Source organism: Rousettus aegyptiacus, unplaced genomic scaffold (assembly GCF_014176215.1).
Source record: "Rousettus aegyptiacus isolate mRouAeg1 unplaced genomic scaffold, mRouAeg1.p scaffold_m13_p_18, whole genome shotgun sequence".
NCBI lineage: Eukaryota > Metazoa > Chordata > Mammalia > Chiroptera > Pteropodidae > Rousettus > Rousettus aegyptiacus.
In genome coordinates this window covers 17,948,729-17,974,945 of record NW_023416293.1, presented here as the reverse complement: position 1 = coordinate 17,974,945, position 26,217 = coordinate 17,948,729, and the positions used below count along the sequence as shown (strand labels likewise).

Genomic DNA, 26,217 nt, shown 5'->3' with positions numbered 1-26,217 from the left:
GCAATGCGCTCGGGTGTTTCTTGCTCACACAACCGTGAACATTTCTTTAGTTTTTTTTAATTATGATAAAATACGCATAACGCACTTTACCAGTTTAACCATTTTAAGTATGTAACTCAGGCGCATTAAGCACATTCACCGTATAGTGCAGCCGTCAGTCACCACCAGCCGCCTCCGGAACTTTCCATTCTCCCAGGCGCGGCCGGTGAAGCGCGCGCACCCCGCGCGCGCCCCGCGGCGCCCGGCGCCCTGGCCTCGCCTGCTCTGGACACCCCCGTTCGCGGCCGGGCAACGCGCGGTGTTTGTCCTTCTGCGTCTGGCTGGTTTCGCCTGGCGCATGTCTTCGAGACTCGTCCCCACTGTCGCGTGTGCCCGACTGTCATGCCCTCTCACGGCCGCATCGCACCCATTCACCTGTGGACGGGCCCCTGGGTGCTTCGCCTGCGAGCTGCCGTGAACGGCGCCGCGGCGGACCGGGCGGGCAGGTGCTTGCGACCTTCCGGGCGGGCGCCGGAAGGGGGACCCTGCGTCCCGCGGTGGCTCTGTGCTCAGCCGCTGGAGGAGACGCCAGGCCGGTGCCCACACCGGTCTCAGCCTTTTCCTGCCCCCCCCCCCCAGCAGTGCGCGGGGCGCCAGCGTCCTCGCTCACGCGCCTTGTTTCCCGTCCGTTGGTCCTAGTGGGCGTGAGGCTCGCACACGGGTTTAGGCACCCGACACCCCTCACTTCAGGGATCAGCGTGTCTGGCGGAAAAATCTACTTGGCGCGACTCTCGGCAAAGAAAAAGGTGTGCATCGACATCAGTTATCCAGACAATACAGTCAGGAGGCGGAAAGCCAGGGACGCGAGCCATCGAGGACCCTAAGGACAGGGGGCTTTCTCGGTGAGCGGGAAGTCGCTGCAGGGGAGGAAGAAGGAAAAGGGGGCCCGGGACACTCGTGGAAGGTGGGGAGCCGTTCGTAGACTTCCCTGAAGTCACGCAGACTGCGCGGGGAAGGCCAGGCGCAGATGAGGGAGAAGAGGACAGGACAGGCCGCTTGGGACAGTGCAGAAGGCAGGTGTCCACAGGGCGGGCGGAGAGGGGGCGGAGCAAGCCGCGGGGGAAACAGCTGGACGCGCAGGCGCACGGGAGGAGGGAGGAGCGCACGGGAGGAGGGAGGAGCGCACGGGAGGAATAACTCCGGCTCCGAGCCTGCAGGGCCGGCTCGCAGGCGGCAGCATGCCGGTTCGCGCGGAGGATCCCCCAGCGAGGGCCGTGGGGTTCGCCGTCCTCCCAGCGGGGTCCAGCAGGGAGGCAGGAGGGCGTGCGCAGCTCAGGAGGATGGAGGGGCTCTGAGTGGGGGAGCTGGGAAAGGCTAACTGCATCTGGGCGTCGCAAAAGTGAGGAAAAGGAATAATACAAACTTCGAGAGGTCTGGGCAGTTCCCGGAGAAGGAGGCGACCGAAACACCCACCATCATTTTCGGGTCCTGTTTGCCCCCCGAAAACATGGGGGCGAAGAAGGGAGGGCGGCTGTGCCCCCACGTGGCCCAGAGCCAGTCCCCACGCCCACACAGTGGGTCCAGAGCCCCCCGCACCCACCTCGGCCGTCCGGCTCCCCCACCTTCGCTGGCTCAGTGTTCGTCCCGTACCTCCCCCAAGGGCCTGCCTGCTCCCCGGGATTCAGAGAGCCCGTGTGGCCTCCCCCAAAGCAGAGGCTTGTGAAATAATACCCAGGACCCTAAAAAAGGAGTAAAGCTCACTAAAGGAAGGCGCTGCAGGAACTCGGTCCCCAGGGAAGGGGCGCCCACCGCATCGCTCACAGACAGGAGGCTCTGCCGAGCAATCTCGCTGGACACGCGCCGAACACAGCTGGATGCTCAGGCGGCAGGTCTCGCAGTGGCCGGTGCCCCTCCGTGGGGGAGCGGCCTCCCCGGGCTCCTCTGCCCCGCCCGCCACCTGTGATGGATGCCGGGCCCGCCAGGGGTACCCGCGAGGTTCCCACCAGATCATCGTCCACCACCCCATCTCCCAAGGCTGACCCGGGTCACCGGTGGGCGGGCTGCTGTTTCGGGAAGGCCACGCTCCCATTCCTGGCCAGTGTCGGAGTCCCCAGAGCACACATTCTCCCCAGGCCTCCAGCAGCCTGATCCCCTGTGACTGGGCCCCAGAAGCCACAAGGAAGCAGCCTGGTGGCCAGCCGAGCAGAGCCCGTGCGGGGCTCCCATCCTGAGTGACCACCCCCTCCCCCATCCCATAGACTAGGCAGCCACAGCAAGCAGAAGGTTCTTCAGTATCAAAACAGCAAAACACCGAAAGGAACTTGAGAGGGCCCCTTTGCCGTGCTATTACACGCAAGCTTCCTGACGCCCAGTGACCCTGTGCCTTGCACCCAGTGGAAAATACATGGCAGGCGGCCAGCAGCAAAAAGAGGGATGGAGGGGAGGGGAGGGGGAGGGGAGGGGGGAGGAGAAGGAAGGGGGGGAGGAAGAGGAGGTCTCCATTGCTGGCCTGTGCCACCAGAGGGGCATCGGCTGAAGAGGCGCCATCCCACAGCGGGGGCACAGAGGTCACAGCAGCACCTCTGGGAGCCACCTCTCCATTAGGCGCCCCTCAGGGTGCCTGGTTCTGCTGCCCCAGAGGACAGGGGAATTGCTGACCTTGGGCCAATCCACGTGAGCTCTGGAAGGGGGCAGACAACCTTGAGCAAACTAGTAGCCCTCAGCCGGGGACCAGGAAACAGACAGACTTGCCAGGAAAATTGGCCAAGCAACATAGGGCCGGTCTCCCTCGTCTGCGGCAAGGCCTGAGGCGGGCCACTCACAGCTGTGGCGTGTGTTGACAGTCCCTCGGAGACTGCCACGGGGCAAAGATGGTGTCAGCCAAGCCTCCCCTGCTGATTGCTGACTAGGAGAGCAACCTGTGCTGTATTAGCCTGCAGACCGGTAAGGGGTGAGGGCAGGCCATGGCCGTGCTGAAGAAGAGGTCCCACGGGACAGCCGGCCATGGACGTCGAGACAGAGGACTGTTGCAGAAAGGCCCTGGAGAGGACACCGTGACAGAGGAAGACGGTCATTCCCAGTCCTTCACCATAACACGGAAGATTTGGAAAATATCATTTGAAAAAGGGAAACAGCATTAGGAAATAAAAGGAACATTCCCATTTCCTCTTTGACACTGAGGTTTTATAATTTGGCGTTTTTACAAGACAAGAAAATACGTGATCAAAAACTATTTTAGACAAGGTACACCAGGGCACAAAAATTGAATTTAAAAGTCTTCAAGATCCATCTTACATACGCTCCGCTTACTCTGTTTCGATGTTTTTAACCATAAACATGAGAGTGAGTCGGAGATGCGCAGGCTGCCCGGGGAAAGAGGCGGACGCGGCGGCAGCTCGAAGTGGGAGGGTGAGCATGCAGGAGCCCTCTGCGGGAGCTTTAATTCTGGTTTTGAGAATGATGCTATTTCTCCTCATAAAAATGGTACTTGTGAATTTCAGAAAATTTGGAAACCAGAAAAGTATAAAGAAGAAAATTTAAACTATCTATAACCAGTACATGTTCGTGTTTTACTATCTTGCTGTTCACATATTTTTATTTTTATAAAGTTATGGTTATAATGTACACTTATTACTTTTTTGCAACCCGATTGATCATCGAATAGTACATTGTGATTATATATCCAGGTCAGTAGGTACCCTCCCAAAATGCCATTTTTAATATTTCTTTTCTCCATCATCTGATGCACAATAATTTATTTAACAGGTCCTCTATCCTTGAACATTTCCATTATTTCCAATTTTTCAATATTATTTTTTAAAGAACTGCGGCAAACACAATGGTAGATAAAATTTGCATATCTGATCGTTCCTTTGGGATAAATTCCTACACACCAAAACGTCTTTGGTCAAAGGATAGATTATATTCTGAACCATTTGAATCAATATCAAATTTTCCTCTGAAATGTGGTTCCAATTTTTATACTCACATCAGCAATGTGAAGTGTTTGTTTCCCCGTTCCCTTCCCAATGCCTTTCGTTAAGCCGTACCGATTTGATGGATCATAGATAATAATAGCAATAATAATGGGGAACATTTACTGAGTGCTTACTATCCGCTGTTCTGAACAATCTCTATTCAATTCTCTCAATTCTCATCACAGTTTTCATCGGCTGGGCACCTTAACTGCAGTGAGCAGGTACTGCTGCCATTCTCGCTTTGCAAAGGAGGAAACTGAGGTCCCTAGAGACCAAGTAACAGGCAGCGAGGAGGTGGTGGCAGCTCAGAGCTCAGAACTGGGAGTCTGGCTCCTGAGACTCATTCTTACTTCTATGCCACACCATTTCTTCATTGTTGATAGCTTATTATTATTATTATTATTATTGATATCTCATTTTAACATATGTTTATTGACTCTTACTGTGGTTAAACTAATTTCATATGTTAAATTCTTCTGTGAATTGCTTTTCCCTACCGGCCCAATTTTCTGTTGTGGTACTTAGCTTTTTCTTATTGATGAGTAACAGTTTCTTGCATCTTATATGTTACAAATAGTTTTCCACATGGAAGGAAATCATAAACTAGAACACAAAAGAGATTGTAAAAATTTTTTAAAAAGGAAAAATAAAAGAACAGAAGCAATGCCAAATATATCCATCTTAACGATGAGTCCTAAGGGGAACAACTAATTTAGACTCTCATATTTCATTTAAAAAACAGACTATGTTTTGCATTAGACATTAACCTAAAATAAAGTGACTCAGGCCGAATGTAAATGGATAGGCAAAGTACACCAGATAAATGCAATATATACACGATCTATATAAGAGAAACTATAATCATGAACAAATCAAAAATCTAAATGAAGAGATATTCCATGTCCATGGATAGGAAGACTTGATATTAATAAAATCTTCCCAACTTGATCTATTGATTCAACACAATCCCAATCAAAACCCCAGCAAGTTATCTTATTGATGTTGACAAAATGATTCTTAACTTTATATGAAGAGGCAAAAAAACTCAGAATAGCCAGCATGATATTGAAAGAGAAGACAAAGAAGACTGACTCTGTCTGACTTGAAGACTTACCGCACAGCTACAGTAATCATGACAGAGTGATGCCGACAGAAGAATAGACAAATAGATCGATAGAACAGAATACATAGTCCCAAAATAGACCCACGTAAATATAGTTAACTGATCTTTGACAAAGAAGCACAATGGAGGAAGCACGGTCTTTTCAACAGACGGTGCTGGAGCCGCTAGACACCCGCATGCTGAAAACGATCTAGACGCAGACTTTACACCTTGCATAAAAAAACTAACCAAATGGATCATAGACTTAAACCTACAAGGCAAAACTTTCAAACTTCTAGAAGATAATATGGGTGAAAATCTAGGTAACCTTGGGTTTGGCAATGAGTTGTTAGATGCAACATCAAAAGCATAATCCATGAAGGAATATTTGATGATTAATTCAAATTAAAGACTTCCCTGTGAAAGGAACTATTTAGGGGATGAAAAGACAAGCCATAGACTGGGAAAATCTTTGCAAATACATATTTGATAAAGGACTGGTATCCAAAATATACAAAGAACTCTAAAAAGTCAACAATGAGAAAACGACCGCATTAAAAGGCGAAAGATCTGAACAGACACCTCACCAAAGAAGATGCAGATAGTAAAGAAGGATTTGAAAAGGTGCTCGACATTATATGTCACTAGAGAATTACAAATTGAAACAGCAATGAGATACCACTACACATTTATTAGAATGGTTAGCATTCCGCAAGCTGAAGCGATCTAAGGCTGACACAGGTGTGAAGCAACAGGAACCCTCCCTGCTGGTGGGAATGCAAAATGGTACAGCCACTCTGGGAGACAGTGTGGCAGTCTCTTAGGATGCCGAACATAGTCTTACCATGTAATCTAATTATATAAAAAATACACAATGCCAAAAAACATACACAATGCAAAATACGAAGAAATGTCAGGAAAAATGGGCAAGTCATGTGAGGGCCTCGTATATCTTTCTCAGTCCTTGTTAGATGAACTAAAGTTTGATCTGAGATATATGTGTGCATATGTGTGTCATTTATGTATAAATGTATATAATATATGTACATATAACATATTTTACATACATATGTATAATTTTATCCAGAAACTACCAAGAACACTCTTCCATAAGCACCGCTCATGGAACGCTTCAGTACATTCTAAAAAGTAAAAATGGTTCACACCACATTCTTTGACCATAATGCAATGAAATTAATGGTGACAATGGTAGGGAATGGATGTCAGCCTCAGTAATTTTTTAAACTATCTCTTCAACAATGGAAGTGATTTTGAGAATGCCGTATGTAAATGTGTCAGACATGTATTTTTTTGAAACAGTCAAAACATCAAAGAGCATAAAAGAAGACTTGCAGCGGTACCTTGTTCTTGAATAGGCAGAGTCGATATTGCAAAAATATCTGTTCCCTTGAAATTAATATATAAATCGAGTGCAAATCTAACCAAAATTCAATTTACCTTTTTGGAGAAAGCGAATACTAAATTATTAAAATTCCATTCAATGAGTCAATGTGGGAGAGTATCCAGGAAGTTTTTTTTTTTTTTTGAAGGAGTGTATGTGTTCAATGAAATTTTGTAGAACTTTCTTCCCAGGTATTAAAATGTATTATAAAATTATAGTATTTAAAGATTTATGACACTTCTTTAGGAACAGACAGATCAATGGAACAGACAAGGAAGTTTCTAAATAGACCCCAGTGTGTTAGGAACTGCTGTGATCCAGATGGCATTTCATGTCAGTGGAGAACAGATTATTAATAAATGTCGCTAGAAATTGCTGGCACTTTGGAAAATAAATAAAGCTGCATACATCACTAATTTTATCCAGATAGATTTCAGATTCTATTAGCCAGCCCAGGCTGCCACCACAGAATGCCACAGACTGTGTGGCTTAAATAACAAAAGTTTATTTTCTCACAGTTCCAAGGATAGTAGTCCACGATCAAGGTGGCCACAGGGTTGATGTCTGGTTAGACGGCTCTCCTCGCTGCCTTTGCTCTGTGCTCATTCAGAGAGAGAGCTTTCTAGTGTCTCTCATCTTTTTATAAACACCTGGTCCTATTGGATCAAGACCCTGCCCTTAGGACCTCGTGTAACCTTAACTACCCCCATGAGGCCTATACCTCCAAACACAGTCACTTCTGGGGTTATGGCTTTAATATCTGAGTTTTGGGGGATACAATTCAGTCAAAAGATTTAAGTATAAAGAAAACCATAAAAGTACAGGGAAAATAGGAGCAAATATTTTTATAATATGAGTTGGGCAGGGCGAAGCCGATCACAAAATCCAGTTCATAAAGTAAAAACTTTGACTGCATTAAAAAAAAAATACTTTTTATGTGGTAAAAATCCCCCAGTCAACAAAGCAAGAATAACATTTGCTTCCTGAATAGCAAGGGGTTAAAATTGAAAAAGAGCAAAATCGGGAAGTGGTCATCGTCTGTCTGATAGGTCACTGGCAGCAATGAAGTCTGGCGAAGTCCAGGAAAGGATGTAATTAAGCCCATAAATGACATTAAGGTCGAGGAGATGACATTTGTAAAGGAAAATATATAATGTCATCTGACCCCGCCAAAAGTCCAGAGGCAGCGCTGATAGATTCGCCCTTCACTGGGTCGGGTCGGACTGCGGTTACCCGCCTCGCTCCGCCTCCTGCCAGCTCAGCAATTTAGGATCAACTCTTGTCTTCCTGTTCTCATCCTCTTCCAGAAACGTGTGTAGCTCTTGCCTGGACCTTTAGAAATTAAACAATGCAGATGATAAACTTTCTACAACCAAATTGAGAAATAAATGTATAACAAGGAAATGTGAATGAACAATTATAGAACAGTATCAGAAAAAAGGAAAAAGTCTTTGAATTAAAGAGTAAAACCCAGAAGAAGAAGATGAAAGGCGGATTTGAAAAGGAAGGGCCCTTCCCCTGCAGGGGGGTCTGGTTGGGGGCACTCCGGTCATCCAGTTGACCTAATAGTTTCTGAGAAACTTCTTCATGTCTATTTCTCAAAATTTTTTCAGTCCTACTAGAAAGTAGCCAAATTAAAAGTGACATAATGACACGCCATGTGCCAGCCACAGAGCAGCAGGTGCGGCTCTTCCCGTTGACAGGAGGGAGGGCCGAGCATGTGGATGAGCCAGCTGAGCGCCGAGGGCAGCAGGGCGGGGACATCGCTTCCTGACTCGTGACCCTGTGCTTCTGCTCTAGTGACGCCGCTGGCTTTCTAGAACCCTGTAGAGCTAGAACCTCGTTACATGTTCATCTTTCACCTCAAACTAAGTCCCAGAAACCTCTTGAGTGACTTACTAGGTTTCACCCAATAAATTACTCTTTTGGTGATCTTGGCAAAGTGACTGAATTATGGCTCTTTGTAGAAAATCGAGGTATATCAAAACAGAGGTGGTCAGGCAGGACACGTAGCACCTTGTTGGAAGGGTTCGGTTAAGTCGATGTCCAAGGTGGATCTGGGTCACTCCTTTTAAACAAGCTAAGTGAGGAATTCGCTGTTCCGGTGGTGAAGGCTGCATAATAATAGCTCTTAGGTGAACTTGGGAATATTAAAACTCTCTTTCAAGCTTCTCAGATTTGACTCTTAATGTGCAATCAACTTTTTATGTAAGAAAAAAAAAACACCTTTATACTAATGATAGTAAACAGTAGGGAATCTGCTATTATGGACGCTTGACTTTAGAATTCAGAGAGGAACTCTGTTAGATTATTCATTTGTTCACACATATCTTCCCCACCTCTGGTTTCCTCCGGGTCTGACCTGACGTACTAGATGCTGCCTGTGGCCGAGGACCCACTGGGTGAGCAGAAGCCATACAGGCTATTAACCAGCTATAGAGAGTTGTCCATAACGATCTAGACTGATATAGCGTAGTCGCTGGATCTGCTGGAATCCATGTCTTAGTTGTTCGGGTTGCTGTAACAACCACAGACTGGCTGCCTTGAACTACGGAAATTCATTTCTCATAGTTCTGTAGGCTGAGAAGTTCGAGATCAGCGTGTCAGCACGGTCAGGTTCTGGTGAGGGCTCTCTTCCTGGTTTACAAATGGCCTCCTTCTTGCCGTGACCTCACATGGCAGGGACAGACAGAGAGGTCCTTCCTGTAAGGGTGTTAATCCCCTTCATTTGGGCTTTACCCTCATGACCTACTGACCTCCCGAAGGCACCACATCCTGACACCATTACACTGGAGACTCGGGCATTAACAGTAGTTCGGGGGATGCAGACACTCAGTCTATGGTGTCAAGATATGGAAGAATCTAGAGATAGCCCCAAAACCCATGTGGTGGTCACAAGTACTCCCCACTGTTAGAGGAACGCAAGGAAAGTGCACAAGGATCCACCTTGCTGTGTGTGCCCAGAACTTAGAGGTGAGGCACAGACCTATAATATCCGGAGGGCGTCGCCAGGGTAACAGCATAGGATTCTATCTGTTGGAGCTGCCGCCAAGTTTGACCTTGTCAAAGATAGGGGTGTACTGTGGGGGCTGCAGCCTGACTGTGCTCTCGACTCTGATCCTGCTTTGTTTTCTTGGGGCGGAGGGAGGAGCAGGCAGAGACATCAAAGATGCTTGTAATTGATTCCAAGAAGCATTGTTAATAGACCGGGATGGCTGAGAAATAGGTGTGAGCTGCTCTACTTTAGATGCAAAGGATAAATGCAGTGGGTGTCACAGCCCGAATAGTAATTATGTCATCTGTCTTGTCTAGAATGTGACTATAGTAATTGCAACATTTTCTCCCATCATTGAAGCTAGTAATTATCGTGCAACTACCGGGATTCTGTGCTAACTTGGGCTGTTTTAATCACCTCTTTTCCTCTGAAATGTAACGGTAAAATTCCACAGTTGTTCCCAGGGTGCCGATCCTTTTCAGCATCTGTTACCTTGTAACTCTTAACAGTTCGGCACCAACGAGAGGAGGCAGAGCTGCCCCGGGCCTCTCCGACAGGCCTTTAGCCTGTGAAGCCGCGGGGAGGGTCGATGGGAAAGCCGACACAGTAAGGGCGTTTTAATTCCTAACCAGAATACAATTTTCTCTTCGAATGTGAATCATCTACTTTGTTTCAAAGATGGGCAGATTTATTATTGGATTCGGCTTGTCTGCAACCCATATTTTTTGTGTTGAAAGGAACTGTCAACCATAAAAATCAGTCCAGGGCTGATTAAGAAGCCCCCACCCCAACCCAAGAGCACGTTCGGGTTCAATTGGTGCCGGGCACCGCGATGTGTCAGGGCCGCCTCCGATCTTGACGGAGCTCGTCGCATGCGTTTCTCTCTCCAGATCACAGTTCCCAAACTTCCGGGGCCCTCCGAGGTTCCGCTATACAGGGGTAAAGGGACATGGGACACGACGTGACACGAGGGGACTGACGGCCGCGGGGGAGCACTCCCTGGACTCGTTCGTCGTGGGGTGACCCCCATTCTTAGATCCCCCCTTTCACTGTGTAGATAATCCGAGTGCACCCAGGGAGTCAGCCCTGCCGTGCCACACCGAGCCACGCTCAAACAGGGCGCCGTGACGTCATCGGGTACTCATTCCTGAGGGTGCCATGATGTCATTGCGTACTCGTTCCCGCAGGGCACAGTGACGTCGTCACGTACTCATTCCCGCAGGGCGCCATGACGTCATCACGTACTTGTTCCCGACGTGCAGGCGCGGCCACGCTGAGCGTGCTTACACCTCAGCAGATGCACCTGTTACCCCAAAACGACAGCAGGAGGCAGTCTAAGGACAGCTGGTTTTCCTGAAGGGAGCCTCGTGGCGGCAAATGCAGGGTCCCCTGTGGAGGTGACAGGAAAAGCCCTAGATTAGACCTGCGGGGATCCGGCAGGGCCGGACCCCGATGGCACAGTCGTCAGCGCGTTGCGGACGCGGGGATGCGAGGGACGCGGACGGCCTATGTGGGGCGAGCCTGGCGGCGTCTCTGTGTCCCCAGCCACCCCTGGAGTCGCACTTGAGCCCCCAGCGCCTGGGACCACGCGCACCCTGGGTGACGGCGCCGCAGCCTTGGCGACGCACCCCCTGGCGGCTGCTGGGGACGTTAAAGGAGCCAAATCCACCCCCAGGGACACGGACGAACCTCTGAACAACTGACACGGGAAGGAAGCTGGACTCATGGCTTAGCAAGCCGGCCGCACCCCGAGGCGCACGAGCGTGTTTCGCCAGCTTACTTGAGCGCGCATCGTTCGGAATCGGGCAGCGCGAGAGCGAAGGTGGTTAGCAGTGCCCTGCCGGGAGCCGCGGACAAGACGCAGAAGCCAAGCCAAGCCGTTGTGCGGCTGCCGGGTCTGCAGCCTGGTGGGCTGTCCGTGGTGGGTTGCTCGCAAGTTTCACTCCACGAGCCCCGGAGGCACTGACACCGGCTTAGGTCTAAGCTCATGCAGGCCACTAAGGCGTTAGAGCCACCCCAGTCCGATGGCGTCCTTGCTTCAATACTGTGACAGTTGTCAGTCACAGCCGAGAGGGAGGAGCCTCAGAGGTGACATTGGCAGTGTACGCCCAAGCCTAGGGGAGAGGAAGCGGGTCCCAGCTGAGCAGACTTAGGTCAGGGTTTCCTTGGCCAGTCCATCCCGAGATTAAACGATATAACCTAAGAAACTCTAGGTTCGAGGCTCTTCCTCTGGCCACGTGTGTCCCCAGGTAGGAGGTCTAGAAGGGCAGACTGTGCTGGCCCAGAAGATGAGAACATTCCAGCACTCGACAGTTCCCATTTTCACTATCAGTCCGTCCTGCCCGGCAGCCTCTACAGTCTGGCCAGACCGCTGAGCTTTGAAGTCTGGCTTCCTGTCTTACTGGATATGTGACCTGGGGCAGGCTCCGCAACTTTGTGCCTCAGTTTCCGCATCTGTAAAGTGGCTTTAAGAATGTTACTGAGAAGAGTTCCATGCGTTACTTCAGATGGTGATGCGTTTAGCACGGCGCCTGGCACTCATCTTTACAGACTGTTTTGTACAGCTTTCTCCCTTGAACTTGTGTCATGTGGACCTGCTGCACGAGGAGACCCCTCGCAGCATTCCAGAAAACTGCGGATCTGCGCCTATAGGCTGGTGACTAGCCTCTGGACAAAGGGCACAGGGTCGCCAGGGTACCTGCCACCCGGGGCTGGATGCGATGGACAGACAGCCGTCCGCCTGCGCCAGGCGGTGTGGAGCTGTTCGTTGGGTGGCGATGCCGGTCATTATGGTGACCTCGTAACTCTTCTGCCTCCCCATTTAGATCTTCTAGGAGACAGAAGTCTTGCCTTATTCTTTTCCCTATATCCTCTCAATTAGCTAACAGATTTATTCATCTAAAACTCAGTAAATCCTCCCTGGATAAGATAGTGAGCTTTGTAGAGAATTCAGAACGAGTGGAAGCGTGTCCAACAAATGAGACAGATGGGAACAGTAAAGACCGGAAAACCGGAGAGGGGGCGGGGGCCAGAGAGGACATGCCTCAATGAGCCGTCCAGAAGAGCTCGCTGGAGTCAGGGCCTCAAAGCCCGCAGGTCCAAGAGACTGGTGGCTCTTAGAGGGGGAACGTGGTGGTCCCGACACCGCCACCCTTGGGTGTCTGTCTGCTGGCCTGAGCATCAGATAAGCGCCTGCAGGCTTTGGAAAGCCTCGTTGGCAGGGTGAGTTCACGTGCAGGCCACTCACTTGCCAGCACATGACGCAGACCCTGAGGGCAGTGGGCTGGTAACCTCATCTCTCTCTCAGCGAACGCTCCTGGGCGCCCTGCCCTCTCCCGCCCAGCAACTTTTCTCCAGCTCCCTGGACCTCAGCAAGGAGATGGCTTGGTGTACAAGTGCCATGTGTCCCCAGGCTTCAAATAAGCCTGGAAGAAAGATGGAGGGGCAAGAGCCTTCTGGTGAGGGGATGGCCATTCGCATTAAACCCTGTGCACTTATGACCCATAGCACATGTGTGTTATGTGTACATCACTCTGTGACCCGTAGCGTATATGTGTTATTTGTATATCACGCTATGACCCATAGCGTATGTGTGTGTAATGTGTGCATCATGCTTATGACGTGTTGTATTGAGGAGGATGAAGTGTCTCTCCGTGTTGGTCATGAGAGTGGATTACAGTAAGACAGTTAATAATAATAATAATAATAATAAATACGATCACACTGGCTTGGTCGGGGCCAGCTCTGCTTTCTTCATCTGGAAATGGCTTCACAGAGCAATTGCGAGCCCGCTGGCCCGGAGCCCCAGCTCACCGCTCACCCAGGAGGACGGGCTTTCTGGGTCCCCCTGCCGCCCGCGCTCCTCCAGGCCATGCTTTCCCTGCGGGCAGCGTCTCTGTCCAGAGGGGTGTGCGAGCGCCTGCCTCCCCGGTCTGCACAAAGCCTCTCCCCAGGCCTGGCCACGCGCACGGCAAAGCCTGTCCTCGGGCTTGCGCACGCTCCACGCGGACCCTCAGAACCGGCCCCTGACCCCACTCCCGTGCTGTGCCCCGCAGGTGTCCCAGGCCGCCGCCGACCTCCTGGCCTACTGCGAGGCCCACGTCCGCGAGGACCCGCTCATCATCCCCGTGCCTGCGTCGGAGAACCCCTTCCGAGAGAAGAAGTTCTTCTGTACCATCCTCTGACCGCTTTGTGAGCAAGCGCCTCCTCTCCTGTCAGTAACGTCCGTGGGGACCCGCATGCCCGTAGCTCCAGGGGCGCCCCCTCCCTTCCCGCCCAGCCACGTTCACAGGGCAAGTCTCCTCTGTCCCTGGTTGTCTTCATTCCATCGATTTCACTTTTTCTTCTTGTTTTCTTGTTATTTTCATTATTGGCAAAGAGAAAAAGACCTTTTTGTAGCCAAATAACAAATATGCCAAGTGAAAATAAGTAACGGTTTAAGAGCTTAGGTTTTTAAATATCAATTCCCCAGTTTAAATACATCCAGTTAATACATTTCAGTGGATAATTTATCGAAAACATGTATCTAACAATCTCCATTCCCAATAACTCAGCATCAAAGGAGAACATTTTGACACTGGAACAGATGGGTAAGATGTCAGCCCCTCCGTGAGAAAGCAGTTCCGGAAGGTCTCCATTTCCTGCCCTTCCATCATCCTGGTAAAAAGGGACTAACCCACAGCATGGAAGGGTTTTCTCGCCGTGTGTCTTCCTGGGGCCCCGTGGTCCAGACACCGCCGAGAGCCCAGGCCGGTTTCCCACTGATCATCGTCACTGAGCACTTTGGAGGTGGCCCTGGCACAGATGGGTGGATACCGTAATAAGCCTGGCCGTGAGTGTACACGGCGACAGCCGCTGGTCACGGGCTCCGCTGGCCGGCCACGGCGTCATCCGCCTCTCCACGTGCCACCTCCCCCTGCTGCCTCCCGTGCCGCTCCTTGGTCGTTCCGACACGGGCTGTGTTAATAGGGGCCGTTCCAGGTGCAGCGCTGGGCCCCGTGGGTTTCGCCGGGGTGGCCCCTGCCCCGAGGAGTGAGTCACAGGGGCGGCAGCTCACTCGTGCCGCCCTCCGATCTGGGTGTTGACAAGTATTATTTAATCCTCTCGCAATAAATAAATGCCGTGAGTGTGCATCTGTTCTAAAGAGGGGAAACCGAGGCACAGAATGATGGCGTGGTCTCCCCAAGGTTTTAGGTAGTAAGCTGGAAAACCCGGGCCTGAGTCCAGGCAGCCTGGTCCCGGGGCCCTCCCGGAACCCCTGGGCTACGCTGCCTTCCAGGTCTGCCTGTTTGCAGGTGGGTGGACCGGCAACGACCTGCAGCGCATTCTGCGACGTGCTGCGGCCGCGGCCCGCCCAGCGGCACGTCTCTGCCCGTCTCTGCCAGGAGGGGCCTGCCAGGCTGTGACGGGAGATGATACGTGGAGGGCTCCGCAGCGCTCGGCTTTGCTGAGGCAAACTTGCAGGCGCCGCCCAAAACCAGCTCACACCACCCCGACCCGCGGGGCGGGCAGCACTTGTCTGCCTTCGGTCTAGTCTGTTCGGTTGGAAACTGCCTCTGTCCCTGGTTGGGGCTTGCTGCGTGACAGAGCCAGCCGCCGTGGGACAGCAAGCCGCCGTGTGCCTGAACTGTTCCACCTGCAAAGAGGACGTGCTAATTACTCCTCCCACCTTCGTCCATGGGAGGACGTAGAGCGGGCCACACCGAGGGGAGCTCTGATGATCATTTACAGCAAATATGCCACATGCCAAGCTGTGACACATTGACTAACGCACGACTCAGAGGTGCCCTGGCTCATTAGAAAGCTAACGTAAAATTGCCCACAAAGAGGCACGTGGAATTTCAGATCAGTTAATGTCTTGCTGCCCTTGTAAATGGCTTTAGTGCATTTTTACTTCGTTGCTTTTGTTGAAACCCATTCTTAGCTTCGTTAAACCTCACCAGTCACACCAGGGCTGTTAGGAAGCCGTGCGCTCCAGCCACAGCAGAGTCGCGTGCTGTGTGTGATAGTAGACTCCGAGCCCTTCCCCCTTTGGGTTCGCGACCAGGATCCCTTTATCCTGTGGCCCACGTCAGCATCGTTAACCCGATAAAGCAAAGCACAACCCATGAAAGCACATGAGAGAAGCTGAGGGGGGGGGCACACGGAAGCCGGCCGAACCAGGCTGCGGAGAAGACGTGCTTCCCGTCACCCCCAGATTCGCTGTCCTTCGTCTGTGCCTTTTCTGCCCCTCCGTACTCTGCCTGCCTTTGCCTCCCCTTCCATGCGTTCTTCCAGGCGATGCTCCCGGCCTCTCACTATGCCTTTCCCTGCCAAACCTACGGTACTTCGTGTGGCTCGCCCCTTCTCCTGTGTCCCTGTGTCCCTGAGCTCAGTGCCGTCTTCTCCAAGGCAAGGCCATGCTCATGGGCCGTGAGACACGCAACGTGTGAGAGCCCCTCCCCCTCCGAGCTGTCACTGGGAGGAAGACGGGTGGGGGGCAGTCAGTCGCCATCTTGCATTTCCAGTTTGGCTTCCCAGCGTCTGACCCCCTCCTGTAGGAAGGAATCACCCTTCACATACGGACTCGTTGGGATGCGGTGCCCCCTCCCACTGTGGATGCTGACGTGGAGAGGTCTTGCCCGTCTCTCAGGTGTGGCCCATTTCTGGCACCGACCCACCAGGGAGTGGCCAGTGACCTGGGGTGAACCACTTGGACCCCTGCTTAGGATGTGAACCGGAGCCAGCAACGCGGAAACGAGTGGTCGCTGAGTTCACGTCCCGGGAGCCCATGTGGGTCCAGGGCGGCCGCGGCCCCTCAGGGGATGTGTCTGGGACCCACGGCTTCAGGGGTGGTGTGTCCACTGGGGACAACGTCCAGGGCTACAGAGTCCCAGGCCGATCCTTCCTGCTCCGTCCCTTGGCCCACTGAGCTTCCTCGGCCCCCACCATCTTTCTGGGGCTGATTTCTAGCTTCCCATCAATTCTTCGAGCCCTCAAGTTCTACCCAATAAATTCCTTATTCTCCCATGAAGTAGCCTAGGTTGGATGTACGTGTCGTACGACCTCGCAACTCCACTCCAAGGTGTGTGCCCAACAGAAATGTGTGTGTATATTCACCACAAGAAATGCATTGTGTTCGTAGAAGCACTACTCATAATAACCCCCAACCGGAAGGCACCCAGAAGCGGGATGAGTGGATAATAAACAGATAACGACAGTTCACACGGTGGAATCCTGTACAGCGGTGCGCGTGGCCGAGCAGTCATCCGTGGCACAGGCCCCCCGAGGTGAGGCAGGCATGTGCCTGAGATTCTGGTCCCATCAAGAGCAGCAGCTGCCCCAGCTGACTTGTGCTGGCGTAAGCTGGGGCGTCAGTCACTCCTGATGGGGTGGTAATGGGGGCAGGCGAGGAGCCTCTGGGGTGTTCTGTTTCTCGATGTGGACATACTGGGTGTGTCCGGTTTGTCAACTTTGAGCTGTACACTTTCAATCTGTGCACTTTTCTGTATTTATGTTATACTTCAATAAAAAGTTGGGTTTGGTGGCTAGCAGTCAAGCGCCCTACTGTTATTTTTTTTATTATCATTTTTTGGGACTTCGCTCAACCTTTTACTCCTTAGGGTGGGGCATTTAGGAGTGTATCCAATAATGTTTTGAAATAGGGGGTATTTAGAGCCGCAGCTGTCTGGGTGCAGAGCAGCTTCAAGCGCCTGCGGACGGCGCCTGTGGACAGGGCGTGCAAATGCCGTGCGGTGGGACTCGTGTCTTCTGGGAGAACGGAGGGCTCCCAATTGGAGCCGCTGCTCTGTAACCGAGGTGGGTGACGTCCTCAGCCCTTCCTACCGCTGACCACCAGGAATGGAGGGGACGGCCGCCATAAAACCCAGCTGCCAGACACCCCCGGGGGAGGGAGGGTCCCTGAGGCAGCAGCGGGCTCTGCCAGGACGCGCCCGGCCTCCCGGGCCCTGGCCCACAGGTGGAGTCACTGAGACAAACGGCTTCTTCAGGGCTATGGCCACCGCGGGGCTCTGGGCCCCCTCCCAAAGCTCTGGTGGCTTCCGAGGGCCCCCAGGGCTGCTTCCTTTGCTCTTGGCGGCCACGAGGCTCAGCCATTCTTGTCACAGCTCTCGCTTGTTGAAAGCCAGGGCGATCACGGCGGCTTCACGCTGGGACTCCTGCGGCATGAGTCAAAGGTCTTAACTTTCCTTCCATGCTCCAGCCCCACGGAGCTCAACAGCGAGTCTACCTGTCGTCAGCAGCCCCGCTCCAAGGGCACCGTGGCGGGGACGCAAACCAGAGGTCGGGAGGAATTTCGTCCTGGCGACTGTTCAAACTTAAGATGACGATCATCTAACGACAACTAACGTTTTGACCTGAGGAGGATGTGGACCCTGGGAATAGATTTGACAGATCTGTTTGTCCTTCCATTTCCTTCGACTGGTCAGGGTGGTGGGAAGACACCGGGTCAGGGGGAGGTCTTAGGAGGGGGCGAACGATGCTCCCTGCTCCGCCTCGAGTCTCTTACGAAGGGCCAGAAAGATGCTCCCTGCTCCGCCCCGAGTTTCGGCCTCCGCCGGGGGCGGCACACCACTCTGCCCGCCCCAGGGTACGCGGCCAAGGACAGCGGTGGCGGGGACAAGCCCGGCGTCTGCGCGGTTTCCGTGCTTCTGGAGGTAAGGGCGGATGAGTTGGCGCTGACTGGCACTGGGCACGGCCCGACGTCCCGGCCACCCTCTCGCGTAAGCCTTACCCTTGACTCTGCTTTAGCTGTGAGTAGTTTACTAACTGGTAGACTTTTCAAGCCCAGGTATGATGAGTGACCACGTGCTCTTGTTATTATAACCACTTACCTTACGACCCCCTGGCGACAGGGAGTGGCCCCCAAGGCCCTGACCGCTGTGGCCCCAACTCACTCTGTCCAGAGTCACGTTCGCTCCTCACTCGCCCTCAAAACGCTGAGCTCCAGCTACACCGGCGTCATCCGAGCCTACCTCCCCGTCGCCGCCCCGTCCCCTGCGGCCTCGGAGCCCCTGCGCGTGCCTGGTACACCTCGTTCCTCCCTCGCCGGTCCGCTCAGATCCCTGGCCGAGCAGGGCTGAGTGTTTGAGCCTTCCCTGCTCTCCCAACCACGTCAAGCCTGCTTACAGGCGCTCACTGCACTGAGAACCGGTCCACACAGCACCCGGCCTGCTGTGACTGTCCATTTGCACAGCACCTGTCACAGCACCTGGCACAGCACCTGGCACCTGTGTTGACAGGCGCTTAATACGTAGTAGCCAAAGAAACGAGTGCAAGTCACTGCTGGTCCTTTTGCGCGCTGAGCACCGCCCCTCGGCGTTCCCCGTGCGCTGCCCCCTGCGCATGCGCCCTCAGAAGACCCAGCGGAACGGTTGCCTAGGGGAGGTGGGCGGGACCGGGGGAGTGGGCGGGACCGGGGGAGTGGGCGGGACCGGGGGAGTGGGCGGGACCGGGGGAGTGGGCGGGACCGGGGGAGTGGGCGGGACCGGGGGAGTGGGCGGGACCGGGGGAGTGGGCGGGACCGGGGGAGGTGGGCGGGACCTGGTTTGCGCCGAGAGCATCCGGCAAAGGAGTTCGCTTTGAATCCTCGCAATTGTGAGAAGACTCTCCGTCATTCTGTCCATGCGTATTCCTCAGATGCACACGAGACGGTAAGTTCGAATGAAGTAACTGGCCCGTGGCAGACGTTACCAAGTGACGGGATTCAAATCCCCGTCAGTCCTGCCCCGACACCACCCTGTGCTGCCTGTCGCCACACCGAGGTGCCTAACAGATGAAGGCTCTCGCTTCCTCCACCCCATGCTTTAAAAGGAAAAAAAAAAAGGTTAATGGGAGACTGTGAAGCATGCTCTTGACTTTAGAGCAAGGGTCCCCAACCCCGGGTCACACAGCAGGAGGTGAGTGGGGGGCCAGCGAGAGAGGCTTCACCTGCATCTGCAGCCGCTCCCCAGCGCCAGCATCACCGCCTCAGCTCCGCCTCAGATCGCCAGGCATTAGGTTCTCATGGGAGCACCGGTCCCTGGTGCCTGAAAGGTCGGGGACTGCCGCTTTAGAGTCTGGTTGTGCTTTCTGGCCATTTAAAAACTATAGAGCACCTGCTCGCTACAAATGCACCTTCACACTCTGCAGCTGGAGCCTGCTTTAATCACGGCAATTAAGGCCGGGGAGGGCCGCTCCTGGGCGAGCAGTGGGAGAACAGCTCGAAGAAGAAACGCTGTCCTGTGAGGCAGGAAGGTGACATTAGCCAGGTGAGTCCGCTCCTAAAGCCCGTTGTTTGGAGCGGGGAGTCGAAGTGTTTCTGTGAGGAACGTGAGCTGTTGTCGCCACAGGCCTCGTTTCTCTGACTCGTTCTTCCAGCTCAGTTGGTAGATTTCTTACCATTTACTGGAGCTTTTACGTTTTTTTATGATGTCTTATTTTATTGTTCGCTTTTAAGTTCGATTAGACCTCATTCGACTACGTTCTAAGTACAAACCGGTGCCTGGAGCAAAGGAAGCCAGCGTCCCTGACGAGGTCAGCGTGTCGTGGCAGACACCGCTCTCACGATACCTGTCTGCTGGGCGAACACCTCAGTCCTCAAGGGCCTCAGAGTCACACTAGCACGTCTTCGGTTAAACGACACAGGAACGAGAAAATAAAGGAGAGGATGGGCCCCGTGGCAGACAAATGATGATTGAGCAAGGAGGCAGTTAGGCGATCCCCTGACAGTTTTGAATGAATGTGCCCTGGGCCAAGATGCCAAAGGCTGGACGCCTGGCCTCCAATGCCAGGTCGCACGGGGACTGAGGCATGGCTGTCACGGCCTCAGGCTGGGCTGTAAGGAAGGGCCACCTGCTGCCCAGCCTGATAGCTGTAGGAAGCCGCCGGGGGTCTGCCAGCAAGAGAAAGTGCTCGGCTCAGGGAACGAGCCAGGCTCCAGGCACAAGCTACCTACTTATCGTTACAGGCTGAGTTGTGCCCCCTATAATTCCTGTGCTGATGTTCTAACCCCCAGCACTGCCGAATGGAACTGTATTTGGAGACAGAGTCTTTAAAGAGGCGGTTAAGGTCAAACGAGGCCACGAGGGTCCAGTATGACTGGAGTCCTTGTAAGAAGAGGAGGAGATTAGTCACAGACTCACACGGAGGGTCGACCACATGACGACACGGGGAGAAGACGCCAAGGACGGAGGCTCGGAAGGGACCAGCCCTGCCGGCACCTTGGCCTCCGACGTACAGAACTGTGAGAAAGTCCACGTCTGCCGCTTCAGCCACCCGGCATGATGCTTCGTTATGGTGGACCAAGGAGACTGATTCGGTTTTAGATCCTTATGTAGAACCTGCCAGGTGCCAGTCCACCTTCTGGGCACGTCACAGCTCCTTTTCACGACCCAGCGAGAGGATGAAACCCATTTTAGAGATGGCAAAGCGAGGCGCGGAGAGGCCAAGTGACTGGAACCCGGGCCGTCAGTGGCAGGTACACGCTTTTACCCACAGTGCTCTGCGGCCCTCGGAGTAGGTGAGAAATAGTTGAACGAAAATAGTGAGCCACAGAACAATGGCCCGAGGAGTGCTGGGGCCTTTGGCAGGTGAAGAGGAAGGAGCCCAGTCATCATGGGGACAGGAGGCATGGACATAGGGACAGCCATGGGGCAGGGTCGCAGGGCCAACTCCCAGTGGTGACTAGAGCCACATCCAGATTCGTGTACTGTCGGGGAACTACAGTTTGCCAGAAGAGAACTCAGGGTGGAGACGGTAACAGAAGGCTGATCCTGCCACGTGGGACCCGCAGCGGACAGGACTCAGGCCACACAGGGGGCGGGACTCAGGCCTGGGAACCCCGGGCAGGAGCCTCATGAGCAGAACAGGTGCCGAGCAGTGGCAGAAGAATGTCACAGGGGACAGGTACTGCCTTCCGAGTCAGCCTCATCGGGAAGGGTGGGGACGAAACCCTGCAGACGTGGCCGAGGTTACACAGACTGGAACTGAGCGTGTGGGACTCAGGTAGCGTGGCTCGGGGGCCGGAAGAAGCAGGAACCGGAAAGAGTGGGGGCCCGGGCACCCTGTGGGGTGGCTTTGACTGCCCGAGGAGGCGGCACCTGTTTCTGTAATTTTCCTGGCACATTGCTGAGCTGGGACAGACTCCACTAACGGAGGCTGTCTTGGGAAAGGCTCACCGCTGCGAGGGGGAGCGTCCCCAGGGGCAAACAGGTCTGCCTGTCGATGGAAGAGCGTCTTAGAAGAGAAGCAGCTTCGCGGCGCGAATCCAGCCTCCTCCGTCTGGGAAACGGTGTCCACATGCCTTTGGACGCCGTCATCTTTTCACATGTTGACATCTTGTACTTTGTAAACATCATATAAGCAAGCTATTCTTTTTTTCTAAAAAGGGCAGTCTTTTGAAGAGGTGAACTTATAAGCATCTTGGTTGAAGAGTTCTACGATATAAAGTGGCCTGGGTTTGGAATCTGTGATGACTTTGTGATGATAAAGTATGCATTAATAACACTTTTCTTTCTATAATGCAAATGCTGATAAAATTAGGTTAAGATACACATATTCCATTAAACATGAAGACTAATGGAAAATGAGGCCCCCCAGACCTATTGAAAAATGATGAAGGACTCATTAAGAAAACACCAAGCTTAAGCTTTATCGGTATATTTATCTTTAAATACATGGATGTGACTAATTCATTAGCAATCAGAGTGAGTCAGATCTTCACAATATGTATTATATTTTTAGCACTCAGTCGATGGCAGTATATTACCAAGAGTTTATTTGCTCACCAAAGCATTTACTCGCATATAATTAATGCGAATTTTCAGCATATGTTTTACTTCAACACGGCCATATTAACTTTTTAGAACATGTTTGATTACTGAACTACGAACGTTGTAATAAACTATCATTATGGTCTTTGCCTTAACTGCGAGAAGAAAAATAGGAATTCGAAAACAAAATTCTAACAGCTAGCCAAATGAAATGTGTATGACAAAAGTAATCTGTGCTAGATTTAGAAGAATTCTAACTTCACAATGATGTGTCATCGGCGTCTGCCTTATAAACGCTAGACCACACAGCTCCTGTCAGCAATGAGCTAGCTGTTCTAAGGCCCTAATTAATCTTTGATTTTTAAAAGTATATTACCAATATGTGTGCTGGATCTGGCTGGCCGGGTGTTTGAAGTTATGGCAGCAAGAGGCGCATGGAGCCAAAAGGTTCTGGACCGTAGAAAGTGGGAGCAGTGCCAAGAGCAGCCCACAGTCACGGAGACTCCCCGGCACCAGGGAGCATCTGTGAGCGCGTGCTCGCAGGCGTCTGGGCGGGCCGGGCGCGCGCAGTCCGCACTCCTGCGTCGGGGGCGAGGAACTAGGCGGTGGCCCCTGGTAAATGGCGAGACAAGGCGTGGGGAAAGGCAGGTGCTGCTTGGCAGCATTCGCCCGTTTCCATGGCGTAAATGCTCCCATCGAGTTACCGGAGGGACCACGACAGGCTTTCAGAGCTCCTCAGAACTTACCAACGGGCTGTCATGCCACGAGCAGATCAAGTCACCAGCTCACGTTCACGGAACACGATCAGTGAGTAAAAGAGCTGTGCTTGGAGCCAGGAAGGCTGGCATCAGAGCCTGTGATCTCGGGCTACATCGTCCTATTTTTAGGAAGAAGAGGAGGGGAAGGGGGACCCTGCTCCACGGGCTGCACCTGCGCGGCAGTCGAGGTCGGGAGTTCATGAGTGTCCAAGTGCACTAACCCGAGACTTCAATTAAAATAGGGAGAAAAAGTCAATTGTGTAACATAATGAACTCTCAGGAAAAAACTGCAAAAGTTGTCGAGCGATACCTTATAAGTTTGAGGAGATGCTCTATCTCTTTTGTTTTTTAATAAAAACGGCCTGTTCCAGAGATATCCCTAGGCGGAGGGGCAGACAGTTAAGCCGTCTTTATTTGGGGAGTTGTCACGAATTCCTTTAACGGAGTGGGACACCATTAGGAACACCAGCACACTGCAGACACGTGCCAGGGCAGTGTTCTGGAACATTCTTCTTGGCTAGTCTTCCCTCCTCTTCACTCCTGTCAGAGGTTTTGTGGAACGCCTTGAGAAACATAAAAAGCATTGTTTCTCCCAAATCTGTTTTTTTTTTTGAAATACACACGTTCACCACATTTTGATCTACTGCCGACAATGCACTTTGCACCTTGGCTTTTGAAGGTCAAAGAGAAATTTCTTTTCCCCATGGCTTTCAGGGCAGATGCCTCTGACTGTTGGGGCTCCGGGCTGTGGGGCAGTGGGCTCAGGTCAGAGACTGGGACACCCATTGTAGGGAGTTGGAAGACAGGATTTTCTACCCTGAGATCCAGGAGTTATTCAGATTTTTCGAGGCCTGAGGCTTGCACAGTCCAGGTGACCCACTTTATGCGAAGGAATTCCAGATTCCAAAGTCACGCACCGGGGCTTGGCACAGGCTCTGACGCTTAGACTTCGTTAACCTCATGGTAAATGTTGTGTTTCTGCTGAGATCTGAAAAATGAGTAGGAGTTAGGGGAGCAGGCTGAGGACCTGACAAGTACAGAAAGACAAACGCGGGTGGGGGGTCGTCGTGTGCAGGGCTCGGCGGAGATGCCAACAGGAGACCCAAGGGCCTTGGCGTCGGAGAAGCGGAAGGGGCCCAGGTAGGAACTCGTGCCCAGACCCCTTTGTGTTGTGGTAAAAAACGTGGCATAGATGTACCCTGTTAACGGTGTCTGAGCAGAAGTACGGTGTTGTTACTTATACGCACAGTGTGAGAAAGGGTCCAGACGCCTTCATCTAGCATGACTAAAATTCTAAATTCTGGTCCCCACCCGCGGCCCCTGCCAGTCACGTGACCCTTTGCGTCTAGGCTCTCGTTGCTGTAGGTGCCTCCTGGAAGTGGAGCCAATCACATTTGCTCTCTCTCTGTGTGTGTGTGCGTGCGTGCGTGTGTGTGTGTGTGTGTCCGTCGTGACTGGCTTATTCCGTTGAGCATAATGCCTTCAGGCTCCCCCATGCTATAGCCTGTGCCACGCTGTCCTTCCTGGCTGAAGAATATTCCGTCGTGTGTTGCCCACAGTTCCTTTATCCGTTTGTCTCTAGATGGACATTAACCAGCCTCCAGCTCTTCGCAGCTGTGACTAGTGCCACCACCATGAACGTGGTGCCAAGACTCCTTGGAAGAACTCACGGCATCTGTCAGAGCCAGTGCTGTCAAGGTTAGTGCCGGAACCTGCTGGAATCAGCTGGAATTGGCACGTGCTGAGTGTCTCACGTTTTTGACCGTGGCCCACAAAACAGAAAGCACATTTTGTATCACAGCTCAGGACATACACACGCTGTGGTCTAAAATATTTGTGTTCCCCCCAAATTCATATGTTCAAATCCTGACCCCAAAGGAGATGATGTTGGGGGAGTGGTTTAACTCATCGGGCGGAGGCCTCACGAATGCGATCAGCGTCTACAAACGAGGCCCCAGAGTGAGCTCTAGCCCCGTCCACCAAGTGCAGATGCTGTGAAAAGGCACAGCTATGATCCAGCAATTCCACTCCTGGGTATTTAGCCAAAGAAAATGGGGAAAAAATTAATTCAAAAAGATGTATACACCCCTGTGCTCATCGCACCATTATTTACAATAATCAAGATATGAAAACAACTTAAATGTCCATCAGTAGATGGATGTATAAAAAAAGACGTGGTCTGTTAGTCAATGGAATATTATTCAGCCATAAAAAAGAATGAAATCTTGCCACCTGCGGCAACGTGGATGGCTCTCGAGGGCTTTACGCTAAGTGAAATAAGTCAGGCAGAGAAAGATAAATATCGTTTGATCTCACTTATATGTGGAATCTAAAAAGAAAGAGTCAACAAGCGCAGAGATACAGAGAACAGATCATTGGTTGCCAGAGGTCGGGGGTGGCAGGGGGCAAAATGGGTGAAAGGGGTCAGAAGATACAAACTTCCAGTTCTAAAATAAGTAAGTCCTGGGGATGCAAAGCACAGCATAGTGGTTATAGTTAATAATACTGTCTGCATATTTGGAAGTCGCTGAGAGAGTAGGTCTTCGAAATTCTCATCACCAGAAAAAAATTCAGTAACTGTGATGGTGTATGTTAACCGGACTCACTGTGTCGATCATTTCACAATATATACAAATATCGAATCATTACGTTGTACGCCTGAAACTAATACAAAAAAAAAAGGAAAGCCATCTGTTCTTACAGCACTAACATTGCAAAAAATGTATTCAAAACATCGTTTTAGGCCAATGTACTGAATCCCCTAAGTGGTTTAGCAGACTAATGAGTTAAATTTACAGGCCGAAATTATACAGAGGAACTGTCCGATTCCCAGGTAGGTCGCACAGTAGCGTCCAGCTGTTCGAGTGTGTTCGTGATGAGGGGAGAAGCAACTGAGAAGAGTCGCTGATTTGACGTGGGCCATCTGTCACCTGTCTGCTCTCAAACCTCCTCTTGGGCAATTACAGCAACAGAAAAGAGCCAGTAGTTAGAGCTGGAGAAAATGCCAACTCTTTAACTGCTCTGAATTCCTTCAAAAACTCGGCGCCGTTCCGTGACACTTCCTGCCCCAGTCTACCACCCGGACTCAGCAACCCCAGTTCTAGGTACAAACCACAAAGAAACTACGCTCGTGCCTATGGCAGCAGCATGAGAACGTAAGGGGAGACAGCTGGGGGGAAAGCTGAGACACCTCGAAGAGGCAGCGCGGCCCAGGGCTTCAGACAAAGACCCCAACGTGACGTGATCCGCCTCTGA

The 26,217-nt window shown here is 52.1% G+C and overlaps 1 protein-coding gene and 1 long non-coding RNA gene across 3 annotated transcripts in view; both read left to right on the top strand.

Annotated features, from left to right (window-relative positions):
* GNG4 (G protein subunit gamma 4) overlaps window positions 1–16,987 on the top strand; it is a 34,351-nt gene extending 17,364 nt beyond the window's left edge. For both annotated transcript variants that reach the window (XM_036235608.1, XM_036235609.1), the window contains exon 4: window positions 13,511–16,987. In XM_036235608.1, the coding sequence (XP_036091501.1) occupies window positions 13,511–13,639 (129 nt within the window). In that variant the 3' untranslated portion in view covers window positions 13,640–16,987. The remainder of the gene's footprint in view (window positions 1–13,510) is intronic.
* Window positions 16,988–22,848: 5,861 nt separating this feature from the next.
* On the top strand, window positions 22,849–25,900 carry LOC118613328. Its single transcript, XR_004955371.1, has 3 exons — window positions 22,849–23,011; window positions 24,545–24,660; window positions 25,796–25,900. It is a non-coding gene; the product is annotated as an uncharacterized LOC118613328 (long non-coding RNA).
* The last annotated feature ends 317 nt before the right edge of the window (window positions 25,901–26,217 follow it).